Below are 21937 nucleotides of genomic sequence, written 5' to 3' on the forward strand. Positions count from 1 at the left end.
ATCATTTTGGAAAATTCTTCCAGCTGTGGAGTGTTCAGCAAGAACAAGGCAAGTGAATCTGTTAGTCACTGATCACAGTTAGGAGATGCAAAAGGAAAAAAAAAGACTGAAGCAATACAGGAACATCTGGAGACTATCCTGGTCCTGAAGTTAAAGCTGGACAAGCTCCAGTAGAGTTTCTAGGTTTGGCTCTTAACAGTAGGGAGCAAGTACAATACATTAGTTGCATAACTGTTAGTTGAACAGAAAGTAAATCTTGAGACTTGGGAGAAGTAAGAGATCAATTGGGTAAGACTGGGGAAAAATCAGAGACAATTACCACTCCAGACTCAAGATAAAATGCTAATTAGAGACAATCCAAAGTCAGGATAGAAGAGGTAGAGAATATTTAAACTAGTAGTCTAATTTAAGATTAGTAAATTGCTTTATGAGTTGTAAAGAATGAGTTTGCTATTACAGGGGATTGTCATACTTATTATGCTATATTTCAAAAGGAGTGCAAAGTCCTTAAACGTGGAATTGTGAAAGCTTTCTTCCTGCCTATGTGGAGACCTTAGAAATTTGGGACTACAAACACGTACCAGTGGGTATTGCAGGGTGAAGACACTGCAAAACAGCACAGAATGTCTTAAAAACAGCCCATAAAGGGGAGCCCAAGGATATTCCATCACTAATCCCATTTAGGAACTCATGGTCAATAATACTACAGCAAGGAAATGGTTTTGAAGTTCTGGTAGAATTTATGGTTTTCTATGCAGAAAACCATAAATTAATTTTCTTCTATGTAAAGAAGCATGTGGAGTCACCAAAGAAACATTGGCTCAAAAACTACAAGATGAGGGAAAGTGTAAAGAATATGACCAAAGTGAGAGAATTATTCATAATATTTTAATGAACTATACATTGCCATTAACCACCACTCCCTCTCACAGAATCTAAGGTGGACCTGATAGTGCCTAGCAAAGGCACGTGAAGTGATTGTCATGGCTAATTCCAAAACCACTTCTGTCCTGCAAGGCAAGAAAAAATTTACCAGCAGTCTTCCCCTGGCACAGAAGATCATAACACTCCCCAAATGCTCTTTAACTTCTTTACCCAAAACATAAACTTACCTAATCATAAATTAACCCAGTTGTTACATAAGGTCATGCAAAGATGTCAGAGAATCTCATTTATGTTCTATCACGTACAAGCAGCACACAGGGCATAACCCTAATGAAATGTAGCTAAAACAGAATGGGAAGCTTATCAAACTGGTGCTTGATTCTACATTTCAGTCTTTCTGGTGTTATTTAACAAAGTGAGAAAAGAAGGATAAAGGCAACAGAATGGCTCAGGACTCGCTTACAAGTTGAACACTCTTTTGGTCTTCAGGAATAATATCCAGACTTCAAGTTATATACTTGTTTCCTTAGCTTATGACCAGAAATCCATCAAGCAGTCAAAAAAGTGGTAGAGGGGTTCATCTCTTCACTTGCACTGTACCTTAGAATTGACTACATGAATTGTCACAAAAATCCTTCATCTTGTCAGGATGCTTTTTACACAGCTGCATTCAAGTCACGATTTCAATCATATGCAGATTGCTTAGTGTTTTATTGTTCATATACACAGATTGTTTCAATCACACTCCTAGAGAAACTCAGCAAGTGATCATCAAAGTATAAAAAGTAAGAAAGAAACTTCAGGGACCAGTAGGCTTCAGGAAAACCTCAGAGCACAGTGGCTAGCCACTTACTGTGAACTCACAGCGGCACTTAGCAGTGACCTTTCTCAAGGTCTTTAGGTCAAGTGTAACAAAGAGAAAAAGCTCTGAACATTTACTTGAGTGCTGTGCAAGGGCTCACTGCTGCAAAGTCTTGTATGGTCAGGCTTATGTGAGTAGATCTTTTCAGTGAGTAGATCTTTTAAGTTCAGTGGGAAGTGCTCACACGCATCAAGATACTTATGTTTAAATCTTTGCAGGAACAGACCCTTAAATATGGGAGAAGGTTATGGTCTGTTTATTTAAATAACACTTTTCTGAATCTGAAGAGTTGTTTTTCTTACCTGAAGTCTAGTATTCATTTCCAAGAAGTAGAAATTCTTACTGGAGTCTACAAGGAATTCTACTGTTCCAGCAGAGGAATACTTTACTGCTTTGGCAAGAGCTACTGCTTGTTCTCCCATTGCTCTTCGAGTTTCAGGGTCTAGAAAAGTGCTGCAATACAGAAACAATGACTTTTTTTAGTTAAAAAATAGTAATTATTCTATCATTTACTTTTCTGTTTAAACTATGGTCAAAAGAGGACAGCACCATTATTAAAAGTTATGAAAATATATCAAAACTGTCAAATGTATGTATTTACGCTTATATTGTCCCTAAATAGATACACTGTATGCTTTACAATTACTGCTAATGCACAAGAAATTCAGGATTAATAACCATATTCTCTAAATATAAAATAACGCTCTTAAAACAGTGAGATCTAAAATAATGCAAATTAAATGAAAAAAGGACATAGAAACCAATGTGATCTTAGAAGACATACTTATTATCCACATTAATTGCAATACATTCTTTTCCACAAATCTTGGACACACTCAAGGGCACCCAAAGAGCAGCTCAGCTACCACTTTGGGAGCCACTGTGAACGCTGCCCAAATGCCAAGGTCCTTCACTCTAGGAGAGCACTCCACAACTTCCACTGGGCCAGTGAATCATAACACTCTGAAGTCTTTCTGGAAGCAACACATTTTGCTTATTACTCTCTTCTGTACCATAAATTTAGATTTAGATTAACCTATGCAGATTAGATAGATAGATATGTATTTCTGTGGTATTCTACCAAAGCCTTGAACCCAGTTGCCCCTCAACCTGATACATTGATTTTTCAATGAAAGAACATGTCGCTATTCATCTTACATAAGCTTGTAAATACACTTATTATTTATATTTGTTTCGACTTACATTAGGCACATAACTCAGCTATCATTTTTAAAGTACTTTTGCAAGGGAATAGACAGTCACTTCTACCTTGCCTCTAAGTTACTCTGTAAAACAAAACCACCAAGTGTTATATATTTCTTGAGATGGCTTGAACAGTGGGCCCTTATTCTGCAAAGGAGCAATCAGGGGCCCTCACCTATCTAAAGTGGCCTCAAAGCCAGTGAAGCTCCATCTGGAGCCCCAGACTGCTCTCAGACAGAAGCCAGTGCTGGGTCAGGACTTATCTTCCAGCACTTACTCTGGCGTTCTTCACTGAGACCTGAACTCACAGAAGAGCTAGAGACTTCTGCCACAACAAACCATATTTGACATGACACAAGAAGTGAGCAAATATCTAGGCAAAGTAGGAAACAGTGGAATAATTTTCTTTACTGGAAAAATGCTACTTCACATCTCTGTCATTCCAGTGCCCACATAGGCAGATTCTGATGCACCATAAGGCAGGCATTTTCAGAATTTAGGAAAAAATTTCTTTCTTAGCAAACAATGGGACCAACAGGAAAAGGAAATCAAGTCTCATTCAAGAAAGCTGTATAAGATCCTACATCAGATGAAAGGGAAGATTAGAAGACACAAAAACTGTGTCATACTTATAAAAACAGGCACTGGTAAATGAAAAATAGTTTCATAATATTTTTTATTTTGATTCAGTAAGAGGATAATACATTACACAAAAACAACATTCTATAAGTCAGTAATTTCTGCAGGGCTTTGATCATGAAAGGTCAATGAGTGGCTTATGAAGAACAAAACATTCTCAATATCAGCTTCATACTCTATTTCTAGAAAAACCATTATTACTTCTCATATAGATGAAAAAGTTACTCCCCTTCATTACAGTGGTGTCTTCCCTGTACTTTTTAAATGTAGGTCTGAGATCTCACTGTTCACCGCCTGCTGCAGCCAGAGAACGGAACACAGGTGTCACATTGCTAAACTTGATCTCTGCCACACAGTTAAGCTTTACACTCTGAAATGACTGGATCATCCCTATCATTGGCTTGGTTAATTAACCAAAGTTTTCATATTCCCCTCTATTGCTTTACCTTTCAAACACATTGTTTCTCCCCTTTTTAACAATGCACCTTTGATAACCAAGAAGACTCTTCTCCAGTCTAATTAGGCATCACTTGAAAACACAGTATTTTAAACCTGACTTCAAAATCTTTTCCTCACACATACACTGATTTTTCTTTAGACCAAACAGCTCCTATGGCAGCACAAAAGCTACCACAAAAAAATTTTAAAATATTCATTTAAAAAAAAGCATGAAAAAGAAAAAATAAATCAGACCTGACACTTTATTCACAAGACCTTCATCAAGTTATTGTAAAGTTAATCAAAGGGAATACAATTGGTTTGTCACTTCGTCTCTACAGCCATGGAAATGACCCACATGGGCAAGATGTTACTCCCCCACTTCTAGTTCATAAGATAAGGTTTCCCAAAATACCCCTATCACCTTCACTCACAGACAAAGTTGAGATTTTGAAAAATACAGTTACACCATCAATGGAAATTTACTGCTCAGTTTGGACAAAAACATAAATAAGTGATCAATAACATTTTCCCTTCATCTGAAGATTCCACCACACTGGGGCGGTGAACCTCAATTTTCTAAATGTCAAGGTTAGCTTCCCTTCTTCAAGGATATTGCTTGTTTAAAAAAATTACCAAAAACATTATAGTTTGAGATGTTCACTATGTACTACCAGACCATGGGCATAAATAGGCTAAAGGTTTTGAGTACACAGCTCTGCCCCCACATCTAAGTGGTGCCAACCTATGAATCACATGCACAGTCACAAACAGAACAGGCTCACATTTCTCTTAACCCAAAATCCTTCAAGGATTTCTAGACAGTGAGAAGAAATGTAGAGTCTGACACATATATATGCATAACAACTCTAAGGAGAACTTGTAGATAGAGTCTATTTCAATAATGCACCTTTCTGCTGAGTTCCTGCCTATATACATTCATTCAAATGAACAGAGTACCTTTCCTTTCACACAAGTGGTGAGGCAAATTTGCAGTGCTTTAAGAAGCTTCTAACACGTTCAGATATTGTTAGATAGGACACATGCTCAGCAAAGTAAAGTTTTAGAGCACTCCTCTGACTTACTACTCCAATTATTGAATAGGATGACAGTTAATACTCTTGTGCATTTAATTTTGATTAAGCCCAAAGGATCCATGGGTTTTATGATAAACCCATAGGCCTCGTCTCTCCACATGGGAAACAATCTCTTATTAACCACTCCAGCAGACAGGAAAATACAGCCACACCTTTGTATTTTCTCTTGCCAAAGTACAGTGTCTCATGGCAACTGTCTGTGAAAACGAACAAAGAGTTTGGACAGTTGAGGAACAAAAACTCAACTAAAAAACAACACTAGAACTATTAAACGCCACTAAAGTCACTCATCTCTTTAAATGTCACCCTCTGTGAAATGAGAAGACAACAGCACATCCAAAACCATGTGAAAGTAGAAGCAGATAAAATTATGGTACATCACTGGAAGCTTTGTGCACCACTAACTCTGCCAAGCACAAACTAAAAAACTAGAGATGGTTGGATGTCTCTTATTGTCTGTGGTTCCCAAATCAGAGGAAACAACAACTCATACGCGAAACTCACCATGTGAAAAGGGTACAAGCAAAGTTTTTTGAATCTGGGGGATTGACCAGCATGAACACCAGAGGTCCCTTGAATATTTTAACCTCAGTGTGTGAACTAAATGGGTTTCTCTCCTCAAAAGAGAGAGGGGGGTTTTGTTTGGGGTTTTTTAACGTAAGGCTAAATTTCCCTAGGAGAACTAGACATACAAGCACAAAATGATCCCATATGGATAAGTTCAGCAGCTGCAGACTTAGCTTTAAGAAAATCATAGGTTACTCTTAAAGCCAAAAGGGCCTCAGTCTCCTAACTTGGACACTTAGGAAAATGCCATCATAATAGAGTAAATCAAAAAAGGCATGAGAGAAGGCCTATGTCAAAGCCCTAAATTTTCCAAAAGACAAAAAAAAAAATTTAGCCCATAACATCCCTATCTCCCAGGCCTTGTGAAAGAAAATAAAAAGGTTTGACCTATCTCAGAGTCCTTAATAACAGCTACCATTTAAAACAGGAGAAAAGAGGACAGTCTATTTCCTACATTCATCCCTACCAGAAGAGTCGTGTCCAGGAGGCCTTAAGCTATCAAACTGAAACAACATTCACAGGAAGGGTTAATTTGAGGTTTTAGGGTCTCTCTGGTGTCTCACAGAAGTTTGTGCTCTGCTTATCTGCAAGTCTTGTAACCCTTTGAAAATTAATGGATTCTGCAGCCAAGTGCAAGTGGCTACAAGGCAGGTAACACTTCCAAAGCTGCCAGCAGAAGTCTGGCAGAGTCTAAAACATTCAACAACAAAAAGGAAGAAAAGTTTTCATGCCAAATTTTGGAAGTTATTGACTTGCCCACACTCTTGTAGGGTCATAGGAGGGGATGAGACAACTTACTGGCTACTCCAACAGAGAAGCCCAAGAAAATTAAAAGGTTGGCATTTCTGATGAAAGAAAACACTCTGGCTGGTGAGAGAAAGATGTATCAAGCCACTTTAATTGACCACAGGCATGGAGAAGGAGCAGGCAGGAAAAACAGGCACTTACATACACTCGTGAAGCAGAAGATAGTATTTAAGTGCTCAGGTATACATGTGCACTGTATCAGGACCAGTATTTACTTTCCACAACAACACAATAAGATCTTTAGACATAAGCAGCATAAGGTTCCAAGAAATCCACAAGCACTATAATTGGATTTGTATCTTCAGATATGAACTTTGTTCTTTTATTTAAAATATAGGTCAAACAGTGCCAGTCCTGCAATTATGATTCAACATTAACTAATAAGGAATCTATAAAGAAATGTCATTTGGGTGATGTGCTTTTACTCACATCCCAAACTCTTGCATCACATAGTTCTGTGCTATAAAAAATATGGCAAACCCATTTCAGCTGGTGAATATATTACACTGGTAATACCCACAGGCAGTGGTATACCTGTGTCTGCCTTTCTGAAATCAGAATTTCTTGCTGCCCTTTTTATACACGTATTCACTGATGACTGCTATGCAACAGAAAACACAGCAAGGCTATATCTTGCATAGCAGCAAGGAATCTCAGCTTCACATTTAACCAGTAAGTTTAAAACAATTTTGCACTTTTGAGTTACTAGACACCTACATCTCTAGTTTACTACCATGAACAGTCCTAAAAGTGATGCAGAGTATTTTGTACTTCATATTCCAATTCAAATGGAAATATACAGTATTATGTAGTCTCTACACAATTACTCTAACAGTCAAATACCTGTATCTGTGGTAAAATTCATACTTATTCCTTATTTTACCTGACAAAATGAATTTCAAAGAAAAATATCATATATATATATATATATACACACAAAACCATACCACATACAGTGGATTTGTAAGATCCAAATCCATTTTATACAAGATCATTTTAAAAATTAACTACACAACACTAGTTTTTTTACAGAAAGATACTGTAAAGCAAAATCAAAACACCCTCAAGAACAACATCAAAATTGCACTACAGTTAAAGGACTGTAACAAACATTTATTTTCTTTGTGCTTTTTAATAGAATAAAAATTTCCTGCATTTGTACAATAAATAGAACCAGCAGGTTTCCAAAAGTGCTTTCAGTTAGTATGAAGACACATCAAGAATCCAGTATACACACCTTGGTGCTTCCTCCACAACCTTCTGGTTTCTCCTTTGAATGGAGCATTCTCTTTCATTCAACCACAAGGCATTGCCATGTTTATCTGCCAAAACCTGAAACAATAACACACTGTTATTGACAAACAGATGTAAGCATATGGTCTTTTGGCATAATACTGTTATGCAGCATTTAGGGTATGGGGTTTTTTCCCAACGTAAAAATAAAGCCTGGGGGAAAAAAGCTCATGTAGGAAATTAATTATATATGAAGTACTAATTGAACATTCCTTCAAATTCTGAGTGGGACTATTCTAAAGCCTCTATGTAGAGTCTGTACATAGCAAAACACCCTCTCACTTCAAAATTTTATTTCTGAATATTAGGGATCTTCTTACAAAAGGCTGAAATAAGATTAAAACTACATTTTCAAGCATTTTAAATTGCACTGCATTACAAAATTACACAAAAGCAAAATATTGCATTAACAAAAAAAACTCAAAGGATGCCAAATTTTGCTCCTGAATTACACACGAAAGCTTTCAGAAAAAAACGTCTAATGGAGCTTCCTTAGTCGGCAAACCACAATGCCCTGTCTTTAATGAACAAAAAAAAAACGCAGAAACTTTCTTATCCTTCATTAAGGAGAACAAAATTTGCACCACCCTCAGTACTTTCAAAGGAAACAAAAGTGGTTTTAAGACATTTTTTAAAAAATCAATAACTACAGCTCTTGGCTACAGCTTCAGTTCATGGAAGAGAGAAAAAAAATCAAGTGTCTAGACCCAACTACATAAATTACATGCTAGAAAGAAGCCCACAAGTTGAGCATAGCAGAACTCTTAATTGATTCTTCAACTTCAAATTAGAGGAGAAAGTAAGAAAAGGAACTCTATCCCTTTATGAAATTGATGGTATGATGCAGCCATTTCCAATAACAAATACTAAATTTGAAGATTCAAGTAGACTTCTTCCCATCTTATGATGATAACTCTACACTTATTCTTAGAACAATTTCTTTTAATACAGACCACACCTGCTCCCTTTCTTCCTTATAAAATTTTTCTTCTAGCCCATTTTTTTTCCATCTATCTTCCTGCTCTGATCTGCAGGAACCCATGCCAATATTCATGCTTCATTCTTTAATAGCTCAGTCCTACACTGAAAACCAACAAGATAAAACAAGGAGACAATCTTCCTCAAACTGTGTGAACTCAACCATATCTACTCACATTTGTGACAACGAATCTGTATTATTTATTATTCCTTTTAGCACCACAGAGCAAGTATGGCACAAGGCAAGATGAATTCCTGCATCTATGACACCAATGGTTGCTAAGGCGTGAAAAATCTGGGTAGATGTGACTGAAAATGAGGCAGTGAACTCATGAAGACAACTCACGTGCACTGTGCAGCATCAGATCCAGGCTGCTCTGCACCCTGTAAGATCAGATGTTTTCCCTCCTAAAAAATTCTGTTGTGCTCCCACAAATTTATGTAGCTTTCTAGTGGAAAAAGGAGTCTAGAAGACAATTTTAGGATTTTGTAAACTACAGCATCTCCCAGAAACCTCTTTCCTGTGCAGGGGGAGGTTTAGCAGCAGCAGTAGCACCAGGATGCTTCAGACAACTGCTAGATTCCCTAGCAAGGGACTCAACACAAAGAACAGCAGGGAAAGGGAAAGGGAAAGGGAAAGGGAAAGGGAAAGGGAAAGGGAAAGGGAAAGGGAAAGGGAAAGGGAAAGGGAAAGGGAAAGGAAAGGGAAAGGGGAAAGGGAAAGGGAAAGGGAAAGGGAAAGGGAAAGGGAAAGGGAAAGGGAAAGGGAAAGGGAAAGGGAAAGGGAAAGGGAAAGGGAAAGGGAAAATAAAAACAGGTACTTCCTACCTAAGTGCTCACCCATCCAATCCAGATGAGTGGAGCTCTACAAACTCATGGAGCCCTACACAAAATCATTTGGAAGGTACAAAGATTTTTGGACTAATTTTTTGTGGGGGTTACTCTAGGATTAAAGCAGTACCTCTAGAGCATAGCATGGTACCTGAAGGAAAAATCACTGTCCTGTAAGCAGAATGATTCCTTGTCAGAACTTCTGCTGCACTGTTAGAAAGTCTACAACTTTCCACAGAATTCTCTCATCAAAACAAACAAAAAAAACTGGAACATTACAATAAAAATTGGTCATTGTGCTTCTCTCCTCTCTCTCTCTCTGTATTTTTCCGAAGAGGATAATACATTTTTTTCAATCCAAGCAGTAATTTTTTTTTTTTCCACTTCAGGACTTTTCTCACATCCTACTAAATTTCAGCAACTTGGATCTTAAAAGAAATGTTTTTCTATTATTAGTGAACGGAAAAAAGAGATATGCATGAACATCTATGAGAACACACTATGAGAAACTAATTACAAATAGAATAATCCAACAACATCCAGCATTAGGCTTTTATTTTTATTCTGTGTCCACTGTATCCAGTAAAAGAAACTAACCATAAAACAATTGTATTTCAGAAGACATTTGCAGCATTCCAAAATCATAATCTGAGTGTTGTGAGATCTAGTACACATCTCACTAAAAATGCATGTCCCAGCTACAGCTTTTGTTTCTATTATCTATGCATTCATAACAGAAAATGTCCTATTTTGCAGGATTAGATGATTAGGACATTAGCACATGCTATGTACACCCACATGCATTTGTAATAATAAAAATAATTAAATATTATGTAGTGGAATCCCTCCTACATGATTCAGCTAAATTCTGTTTCCACTTGTAGGACTGTTGTCTGGCCAAGTAGTAGACATTCCATGTACTCTTACTTTAAACTTTTTATCAGATACTTCAGGAGAACAAGACTTCAAATCAGTTCAAGCATAAAGTGTATTTGGACTCTATTTTCCTGTTAATTGTTTTAGTCTTTTCTCATGTTTTACAAAGTGATTGTTTTATAGCTAGACACAGGAAACTTCTTATTTAACAATTTTAAGTACCAGTGCTTTGGAGAAATATAAGAAAGCTAAAAAAAGTTCTATTTAAAAGTCACTGCTAAATTAATAAATATTTGGCATCTGGTCTCAAATTGTTTGTATATTCAGCAGGTTGAAAATGAACCAAGGTCAACGTCCTAAAGCTGATTAGAACATGAAGTTAAAATGATATGCTATGTTAAAAGGTACCATCAAAGTGCTTGTATAAGGAAAACAATATTCACTGTATACCCATTATAAATAAAACTATAAATTATTAATAGCAAAGCCATGTCATTGAACTTATTCAACTGTTCCTAAATACAGCACTACTTAATTTTTGGGGGTAACCCTTTTTTAAACCCAAAGGAATCAAGCCAATGTAAATACTGCCCCAAACTCATAGAAGTATGGAGGAACCAATCTCATCTAACTTTTCTCATTGAAGAATCAGTGAGAACCTGCTGAATCTCCCAAATCTGCAAACACTGAAAGAGATCTTTAAGGTATACTGATCTGCAGAGACAAAAAGAAAAAAAAGATACACATAGCCAAAAATTCTTAGCCATAGGAAGAGAATACAGAAAGATGCTCTAGAAATCTGACCTCTTTGAGCCCTAAGATCAATGCTGAAACTGAGTTCACTATGTGCCTTTCCATGACTTCTCAATAGAGAATAAGGTTTCATTTTTACAGTTATTCATTTTGCTGTTTGACTGCTTACAGACCATTTCTTCATTTCACTCTTTCCTCTTTCCTTCTCCCTTCTCCTCCGCTCTGCTGAGACCATACCAGGAGCACAACATCCAGCTCTGCAGTCCTCAATACGGGAAAGACATGGGCCTGTTGGAACAGGTCCAGAATAGAGCCACAAAAATTATCAGAGGGACTGAACACCTCTGCTGTGAGGAAAGGCTGAGAGATTTGGGGTAGATCAGCCTGGAAAAATAGAAGGCTCTGGGGAGACCTAATTGCAGCTTTTCAGTACTTAGAGGGGGGCTGATAGGAAAGATGGAAACAAACTTTTTATCTGGGCCTATAGCAACAGGAAAAGGGGTAATAGCTTTAAACTACAAAATAATAGATTTAGACTAGATATAATGGAGAAATCTTTCATTATGGGAGTGGTGAAACAGAAGAGGTTGCCAGAGAGGTGGCAGATGCCCCATCCCCAGAAACATTCGAGATCAGGTTGGACAGGGCTCTGGGCAGCCTGATCTAGTTGAACCTGTCCCTGCTCATTGCAGGGGGCTGGACTAGATGGCTTTTCAAGGTCCATTCCAACCCAAACCATTCTACAATTCTATGATCTGCAAATTAGCCCCATAGGAAGCGTGAGGCTGTGGGCACACATCTGGCAGGGTGAAAAATGCTAAATATTTCTCTCTTAGAAATCATTCCACACTATCAAGTTTGCTGCTCTTGTTTCACTCAGTTATTGAGCTACTTCAGGCTCTCGCTATTTAAAAAAAAAAAAAACACCATGTGCCACAACACAGAAAGGGTTTAGATTTCGCACAAAAATGAATGAAATTTCTCTGTAAAAAATAACATTTCTGTTGAGGAAATTAATATGCTCCATACAGATTTCTTGTCAAGAAATACCTCAAAGCTATTACAATTCAGCTACCTACATAAGATCAAACATCACATATTTTGAAAATGTAATTTTGTGAACAAGTGCCTAAAAGAAACAACTTTTGTTCTGCATCAGCAGACGTAACCCTAAATCCAATAAATGACAGAAATGGAAATAATGCAGAAGTTAAAGAGAATACACCTGATTTTGAACCAGAAACTGCCCAAAATGGGACACAAATCCTCCTGAGTTCCCAAGTAGAATTAGATACTTCAGAACAGAATTCAAAATCACTGACAAAACCACCTAGATCTTGCAACAAATCATTAAGCATGGCAGTTCTTTAACTCCTACATCCTCTGCTGCACTCAAGCACTCCAACAGGATCCAGAGTTCAGACCTCCAGCCTTCAGGACAGATGCCTATGACATTTTTTTCTCCCCCAACAAACTGAGCACAGTTCACAGTCTTCCTGCTAAAGAAAGGCTAGGGAATAAAAACAGGAAGGCTGTATTGTACATGATAGCCATGTAGTTTGAGCAATGACCCAAGACACCGGAAAACACAAGACTCTAGGCCTTTTTTAGTGGAGCGTTTGAAACATTTTGAACTTTGATTTTTTTATGAGTTCAAATCTCATTAAATAAATACACAATAATTACTAGTAACAATAATAATAATAATAATAATAATAGTACAAACCTGGATTTCTATGTGACGAGGGTTATCAATGAACTTTTCTATCAGTAAGCGATCATCACCAAAACTTGAAGCAGCTTCTTGAGATGAAAACCGAAAACCTTCCCTTAAATAATGAAAACAAAAAGAATAATCTGTATTTAAGAAGTTCTGAAGCATACAAGAACACTTACTGATTTCAGTAAACAATCAATCTTCTCTAATCAACACACATCCAAAAATTAAGTCATATCATTTGCAGTTGATTCTGTAATTAATCCCTTTTTTCATGCTTTTTTGCAAAGTCAAAAAAAATTCTCAACCAACCACAAATCAAAGCAAAACATTCTCAAAGCACAAAAAATTTCAGTGTGTTTAAAAATCCTGAGCATTTACTACAATTATGTATTCATTTTCTTCTGCAAAACTAATAAAGTAATTGAATCTTAAGACCCAGTGATTACCAACTACTTGTTACACAGAAGCAAAGGTGAAGTTCGCCATTACTTACAGCACACAGCCCTCTTAACACTCAAGAACAGCAGAAGTTGGTTAATTCTGCATTAAAGAACTGCAAATATAGTATTACAGACATTGCAAATTCCACCACTGAACACAACTTAAAGATGCAATATTTGACCTCACAGAACACACCAGCTGTATTAATAGTTTTTCCCTGCCTTAAAATATAAGTGAGTGTTATACAGAGCACTCTGTATGCTTCCCTCTGTTTCTTCTCTTACACACATAGTTAAACAAAATAAATATTGCAAGCTACTGTATTTATTAATTTAATTTTTTTAATAGCAAAAAGAATACTCCTTGGGACATAAGCTCTGACAAACAAGTTCATCAACAGCTTTCTCAGGGTGAGACAGAGCACAATGCAGGGACCCAAAGGCTTCACTGAAATTTTCTACAGGCTCTGTAAGTCACACATTAGTGCCATCCATGTTGATATATATGGAAAGCTTGGTCATATTTCTGTGTGACTGACTACTGAAACAGCATCCCTGACATCTGTGCCCAGAATAAGAACTACAACTGAGTTGAAGATTTCGTGCTTTCCACATCTCGGATGTAGTTAACCCAGACCATATATCAGCATGATAGATAAAATTTACAGCAGAGAAATGTGTATATTCAAAAGTATATCTTCACATTTTTTTCAACATTGTGGGATAATACATGTTGTAATTTTGAGAGATTATACCTAATGTACAACTTCTTTAAATTCATACTTAACTTCAATATATTTAACTACCTAGTAAAGAGAAAAAAGGGGCATCAAAATTAGTGATTCTGTGCACTACCTAATCTGTCAAAAAAAAACAAGTGCTGTAACAAACAGCCACACATAGTGTTTCTTATTGAAAGTGATTTACATCTATTTTAACTCCTATATCAAAGGTTCTGTTTTGTTTTGTAAACATTCTTGTGTCACATAGTTTTATGCACAATTATTCACAATTGACTTTTTCTTTCACTGAAGGAAGCGTGCTAATTCAAAATCTAAACTGCAATACTTGTTAAAAAAAGACAGGTGCTTAATCATCTCATCCATACATCTGTAAATCTTTTTAAATTACATATAATAGGAATGAATATCTCAGATATTCTGACCTTGTTTTATCTTACAAAACTGTGCAGTTGTAATTGGTCAGTGACAAAAATTAATTCCAAATAGACATCAGGAAAAAAAAATTAAAAGAAAGAAGAAGCAGAGCAGGCATTTTAGGAAGGCTGTGCAATCTCAGTGCAAGACCCAATCAGGCAGAGCTCTAAGCAATCCATTTAAACAGAGTTGATGTTATTCACAGGATGAAGCTGGACAAGATGCTGTCTCTAGATTCCTTCAAACATGCACAGTTATAAAGAGGAAAAACAGGATCTCTCTAAGGTTCACCTCTCTCCCTATAGTACATTTACTTACACTGAAGTTTAAGTTGTACAAAAGCATTACTGATGCTGCCACAAGCCTTCCTGGGGCTGTCTGAAGTGAAACAGCCATGCCAATTTTCTGCCTCCAGCTCTGAAATCAGCACTGCTGCTTTAATTAAAACAATTTTCTTTCGAGGCAGTCAGACACCAACAAAAGACTGTACTCATTATGTAAAATTTCAGTTTTCAGAATCAGGAAATAGTAAAAGAACTTTTTTTTTTTTCTTGTCAAGGTCAGCATTAGAAGGGCCATCTAGTTAAAAAGTAGATGTTTGATAGCCATTAGTATAGTAGCAGCCCTTTGAAACCCTGAGAAGTAGCCGATAGATCCTCAAATGTTGTTGACTTCACACACAGAACCAATATGGATTGCTTCAGCTTAACTCCAAATTAAAAAAAAAAAAACAACTAAAATTATCTAGTCACAGCATTTTACACATGTAGATGGCATGAATACGTGAATGTGTGGGATTTTTAAAAAATAGGGTTTTAGGAAAGACTGTTCTTTACTCATCCAACAGATTCCTTCCCCTTACCTGAACAGCACATACCTGTGCAGGACAGACCAAAGACGTCAAGCCCATACACTCTGTTTTTGCACAGTACTTTGAAAGGCCAAATGCAATGCTTTGGGAAGATAATAAACTTAATGCATAGGCTTGTAATAGGTAATTCTGTTGCATTTTAAAAGCATTGTGCTCTTAGAACCCACACTTCATATACCCTGTGCTTTAGGAGGTCAAGGATTTAGAACGATTTTGCTGTTTATTATTCCACATTAACTTCATTCCAGTCCCACTGCTCATTACAAGCACAACACCACAGAACAGAAATTATAAGAAGCTCTTAGAATCTGAGAGCAGATGTTTGATTTTCATTCATAAAATGGGCATAAGCACACAGAAGAATTTCAGAAACAGGACAATTTACATTTTCCTATTATTACATGTTAAAAAACAAAATCATCTCTCTAAACATCTGCTGCTGGAAGCTGCCTTGGTAAAAACTTTCAAAACAGATACCCACTAAGCATGCAAGACCTGAATATCTAGGAAAAGTTACAGAAGGTGAGACAATAGCGGGGGAATTACTAACACAAAGTTCCAAATTTTTCAGAGGTAACTCTTAAATAATTTAGAACAAATTTCCAACTTGGACGTTATCATGTCTGCAGCTGAAGCTACTAGCTAAAGAAACTAATTTCTATGTGCAAATCCACAGAGTTTAAAACATGGGCCAATAGGTTCTGCATGAGGACCTCAGACACTCAACTTACAAGCAAGTAAGTGCCTTCACATGCAAAGACCCATCACAACCTCTGCCAGAAAATTTCAATCTGTTCTCTGGAAAAGACAGAGTCCTGAATTTGACTCCTTTTCAGAGCTGCCATGCCACCATTTGGAGCCACGAAGCCTAAAGGTTTAGTTAGATGTACAATTGTTATGAGCATACTGGAAGCAAGAAGCCTTCAGTTTCTGCACAAAGAGGGAATGATACAGATGAGGTGCAGGTAGTCAGACACGTCCTGGTCATGTTCTGCTGTACTGCATCATGAACTTCACATTGCCTGTGCCTGGAAAGCACTTTCAGATCAGGTTTGCTGGGGTGCAAGCACAGAGGCTCTTCACATACAAGACCAGAGTTGGCATGATCAATGACTCAGTTAAAATAGTTTTAGACACAGAGCACAGCAGAACTTTCTCAGGCTGAAGAAAAAAAAATTACCAACCTGAACTTAAGCTAAACTGCTTTTCAGAAATCTGCCCTTCATTTTCAATATAATTTCAAGTGGGCATCTATTAGGTGAAGAAAAGGCATGCTAAATTATACTTCTCAAAACCAAGAAATCTAGCTAGGGATTACATTAGAGTGAACATAAGGCAATTTTAATTTCAGACGTGGGTGTCAGTGGCTTGAACTGTACACAAAATTCAACTCTAGAACTTGACCAAAATTAGGAAAAAAGCAATAGAATTGAGAAATGGGAGGGACTCAGATCTTAAAAAACACAACAGCAGCCCTACCCAGAGAGGGGGGTCAACACTGCAGACTTCAACAGTGAAGAGCGTGTGAACAGCTGTTTCAAAACACAAATTGTAACACTGACAAAACTGTACCAGTATTTCTTTTAGAAATATTAGCTGAAAATTAACAGAAATCTTAGCTATAGCAGGAATAATAATTATTATATTAATAGTATATATTATTATATAGATAATAATAGAGGATCTAAACAATTATCACCACTTGGCATATATAAGGGACATGAAAGATGAAGCAGTAAGTTACCACAGAGAATAATTCTGTAACAGTAGTGATTAAGTTCCTCAGATCAGTCTTTTCCACTTCCAGTGGCTATTTCTGCCATCGTGTCACACACTAATTTAAGGCTCCTTATTGTACACAAAGCCAGTTGAAACAAGAAAGGTTTTCAACTAGCCTGAAAATCCAAAAGTATGTTTCAAACAAGGAGAAGATTCTTCACCCAGAGGGTGGTTGGGCACTGGCTGTGGTTTCCATAACCACAGACTTTCTCCAAAATAAATTAGCAATCATGACTTTAGATCCACTTCTATTTTAAAACAGTTACTTTAATCAAGCTCCTTTGCTTCTTTCTGAACTAAACAAGAAATTAACTCCTTCCTTTCAAGTCCAACAGATGAAGAGCTGCCTGCACAAGATCAAGGCAGTAATTTTGGATTCTAAAGCAGTAGCAACAAAGTATCCTTTTAAGAAAGTAGGTTATTCTAGATCTTCATTCTAATGCACAAACATTATTTTCCTATTTAGATTTGAATATAAATGGACTACACAGAGCATGGTACAAATAAACTCACCATGTTTTCTTTAAATTCAAAATTTAACTGCTAGACATTCATTATTCCTTCATCCAGTTTTTAGGTCTTGATAAACAAAAATTTAACAGGGGACAGAAAAATCAGAGGGAAGTCTTGCAGGTGGCTAAATCAAACTAATGAAAATTTCAGTTGTACTTCGCGTTTACTCCAGCACATGGGCTGCTCCCGCCATGCAGAAAGGAAACCATTCAGGTTATTTTGGATCAAATAGGCTTTTCATCACAAGTTTAGAAAAATCAGAAAATACACATTTCTGTAAGATCAGCATACGGAGTGGAAATCAGGCTCCCTCACTGCCAGAACATCAGCAGAGAATGGATTGTAAAATTCTGAGTCAACAACAAAGCATCATGCAATGTTCAGGATTCAGACAACCAATAAGAGACATGAAAACATCTGTGTGTTGAAACTGTGTTGTTTCAAAACAGACAAAAGTACAATAGTTTGCTGATACAAATGGTTTAAACACAGAAGTATGCAATTTATTAGAGCACATTCTGGTAACACTTATGTGCTACCACGTATGAATGATCGGACTCATCAACTTCAACAGAACTAATGGCATGCATTAATGTTTGTGAATCACGGCCAATAAATATTCTACCTAACACAGAGAAATTAATAAATCAGCATTCTGAAAGGCATACAGCAAAATGTTATTTACAGTCTAACATTGGACTAACGGCAGTTGTAAATGTTGGTTTTTATTCAAATTAATGGACGAGGTTTTGTAAGGTTTATGCAATAATCAATTAGAAATAGGCACATGCAAACTTCCAAAGTATATTTCTCACTGTGCTAAAGGAGAAAACCAAATAATATCCAATTTCTCTGTCTAACATTTCATATCTGCTCAACTGTCAGCTTACAATGGCTTAATGGGACTTCAGTAACTGCAGCATTCATCAAGGCAAGCTTTTGGACAGCATCTCACCTGGTCTCTTCATCATCCCAAGCGATTCTCATGCCTTTCCCACCACCACCTGCTGAGGCCTTGATCATGACAGGGTAGCCTAACAGTGGGGAACAATTAGACAGAAGTTCAAACTTTGTTCAGTTGGTCAGAGGAACATGACAACTGACCACATGTCCAATAAAGCCAGTAGACAATAACTTCGTTTATTAAAACACTTTGTTTGCAGGGAGAACAGAAGTGAATTTTTTCTTTTCAAAACTTAGCTGTCAGTGCAGTAATTTCTACAGCCAAGAAAGGCTGTCTTCTCCAATTCATTTATACCAAAAAAACACTGAATGAATTATTCCCAAATAATGAAGTGATTTATGAATAAGGCATTTGACCTTTTTAAGCTCACATTTCTTTAGGAATATTTTTTTTCCTTTGTTGCTGCTTAAATAATATTTTTAATTGATAGCAAAAATTAGTAGACCTTCATAAAATTCATCTAAAGATTGAGTAAACAAATATGCATCTTTATCAACACTTCTGGTGCAGAACATTTTAAATAACAGAGCAGCTTGAGAGCTGTGCTGCTTAGATATTATATAGCAGTATCAGAACACAGATTACTTTTGTTTACAATTAAAAAAGTATTCTCCCCAAATGTACATGTAGTAAAAAAAAAAAAAAGGAGCATAAATCTGTCAGCATTGTCCATAACCAGCAATATCTTACTCATAGAGCAAGCTACTGTAATATGGATATGAGGCAGATCTTCCTTTTCTGAAAACTAGAAAATTACAGTAAAAAAGGACACAGTTTAAATGCAGACTGGTAAAGATTGTTTATCTTTTATTACAAATTATTTCATTCAAAGCAACTCCTGATACAATTCCATCATACCAGAGAACATCACCTTTCTCTACACGAACATGCAGAAAACTAAAAATCAAGGATCTGATTAAAATACTTTTGACATTTCTAGGATAGTAGAAAATTCTTAATGCCTTTGGTCTCCAGAATATTTAATGAAAATCACAGCATTAGGCAAATATGAGACCAGTTGATATCGTCTGCAAAGAAGAGTCTATCAGTCCTTGAGAACTGAAGATATATTGTGTAAAAGGCTTTGATATGGGGACAGAAAGAGAAAATTGAGTATGGTTCCTAGAAGTGGTCCAGTCTACTGTCATATGTGTTACTGATATTTACAGTTTCTTTCTGGAATGTAGGTCTACTCTTGCTCTGTTAAGTGACAGCAGTACAACATTCCAACGTCCGACTCATAGTGATCTAACTGAAAGGAGGTTCAGGAGAAGAAAATTAAAACCAGCAAGATCTGGAAAATCTTTGTTTTCTTAAAAAGTCTGAAATGGATACCAAAAAAAAAAAAGGCATAAGATAAGCATAAGGAACAGCAGTGTTGATTGGAAGGCAGAAAAGCCGCAACAGTAAATGAGAACATTAAATTAACAAAGAAACAGGAAAAAAAAAAATCAGTAAAATAGTTTCCAACTTAACACATTATTAGACTGTGAAACCCCAGGCTGTAAAGCATTCACATGGCTGAAAGCTGTAGAGAGGTCATAGTTAAGCATACGTAGAGCACAAACCAAGCTCCTACAGGCATGGATTACCAAAAGGATATAAATCTCCACGCCTTGGAGTCTAAAGTAGTCTCTTGTTACAACATACAAGATTAAGACCAAACAGAGCCATGCAAATAACCTTTCTAGAGTCTCTTAGGTTTTCTTATGAAATATCTGATACTGCCCATAGAAGTACAGGATAAACCACAGAGTAACAATTACCCTGATCCAGGCCTCTACAACCCCAGAGATTGAAGGGTAAAGTCAAAATAATTCTAGATTACATGCAGCAACAGTGAAGCTCAACCAATTTTCATGAAATGTAGTATATGCAATACCTACACAAGAGCATTTTATTGATGCTGTAGGTGCATCTCCAGATCCTTGGCAGCTGCTAGGCTCCTACACAAGTCACTGGATATCTTGAAATAAAGCTAAAAGCACATCTTGTATAACTTCCATGCAAGAAATGAGATTTTACTGGAAAACTCCAGTGAATCTCTGGCAATATTATCACCATCTGGAGACCTTGTCCAACCCAAAAGCTGCAGGAGCGATATTTTAAAACAAGCATTGTTTTAAGCCTTATTATGGCAAATGCACTAAGGCAATTTTCATCACTTAATCTGTTATTCATTGTTACCTGCACTTGAAAAAATCATCATTAATTATGCTACCAATTTCAGTCTAACAATATCAGTCCCTTGAATGGTTTGCTGATTTTAATTCTGTAAGCAGAATCTAGTCCTAATTTACTGTTCTTTCATTTCCAAAGCAAAACAGGCATATCAAAAATGAGCCTTGGTAAGTCTTTGTATGCTTCAAAAATCTATCACAACTCACATGGTCAAATTATCAGGGAGTATACATGGGTTACTAGTATCATTCACCAAGTATAGCACCACTTTGCTTCCACTCCCTCCCACCTTTTATATACAGTGATAATATGTCAGCCAGGCTTGTAGACAAGCATGGCCTACAAGACTCCCAAGTGCCACTACATAAGTAAAAATAAAATAGTTTTAAAAAAAATAAAGGCCTGTTTTGAAAAAATATATACAGCTTTTCTGGTTGAGAAGGAAAAATTGCAACAGACCTTTACATGTTAGTATGTAAATTAGCCAGTCACCTGAAAATAAGGGTACTGGTATTTTTGCCCAAATATGAGGTTACACACTGCTCACCCTTGGGGAGCTAAGCTGAACTCAGCTACAGAGCAGCTCTTTAGCCAATACCAAAGACTGAAAGGAAGGCCTTGTAAAATTTAAGTTTTGCATACATATTGGGTAGAGGATACTGGGATCAGAATGTATTACTCAACACTCTCCATTTTTGTAGCAATCAAAATGGCTAAAGTATGTTCCCATGAATTGGTTGGATTAGTTATGGGAAGGGAGAGGCATGCAAACAATTTCTAACACTTACTTGTAAGTACCCACAACAACAGCAATGAAAAGACTCACAAAGCAGACACATTTTTGAGTAGGTGTTAGGTTTTCAATCCCTCCCTCAAATTAGATGCCACTTTATGTGAAATTAAAATTGCATGTGAGATTAAAACCTACTCTTGTTTTATAGTTTTCCAATCCTGTGACGCCTCTTAAGGATGGAGTTAAAGATCTTAGGAGGCAAGAAAGCAAAAAGCAGTCAGACTTGAAGATCGCTGCACCTGGTCTTGCTGCTAAATAGGTAAACTCATAAGTTAGGACTGCTTTGTTTC

The 21937-nt window shown here is 36.7% G+C and overlaps 1 protein-coding gene across 8 annotated transcripts in view; it reads right to left on the bottom strand.

Moving 5' to 3' along the window:
* The window catches only part of PCCA (propionyl-CoA carboxylase subunit alpha), a 271373-nt gene that overhangs the window by 164107 nt on the left and 85329 nt on the right, over positions 1-21937 (bottom strand). For all 8 annotated transcript variants that reach the window (XM_030945325.1, XM_030945350.1, XM_030945359.1 and 5 more), the window contains 4 exons: positions 18665-18743; positions 12956-13058; positions 7736-7830; positions 2050-2200 (listed from right to left, as the gene is read on the bottom strand). In XM_030945325.1, the coding sequence (XP_030801185.1) occupies positions 2050-2200; positions 7736-7830; positions 12956-13058; positions 18665-18743 (428 nt within the window). The remainder of the gene's footprint in view (positions 1-2049; positions 2201-7735; positions 7831-12955; positions 13059-18664; positions 18744-21937) is intronic.

The sequence above is a fragment of the Camarhynchus parvulus genome, chromosome 1 (genome assembly GCF_901933205.1).
Source record: "Camarhynchus parvulus chromosome 1, STF_HiC, whole genome shotgun sequence".
NCBI lineage: Eukaryota > Metazoa > Chordata > Aves > Passeriformes > Thraupidae > Camarhynchus > Camarhynchus parvulus.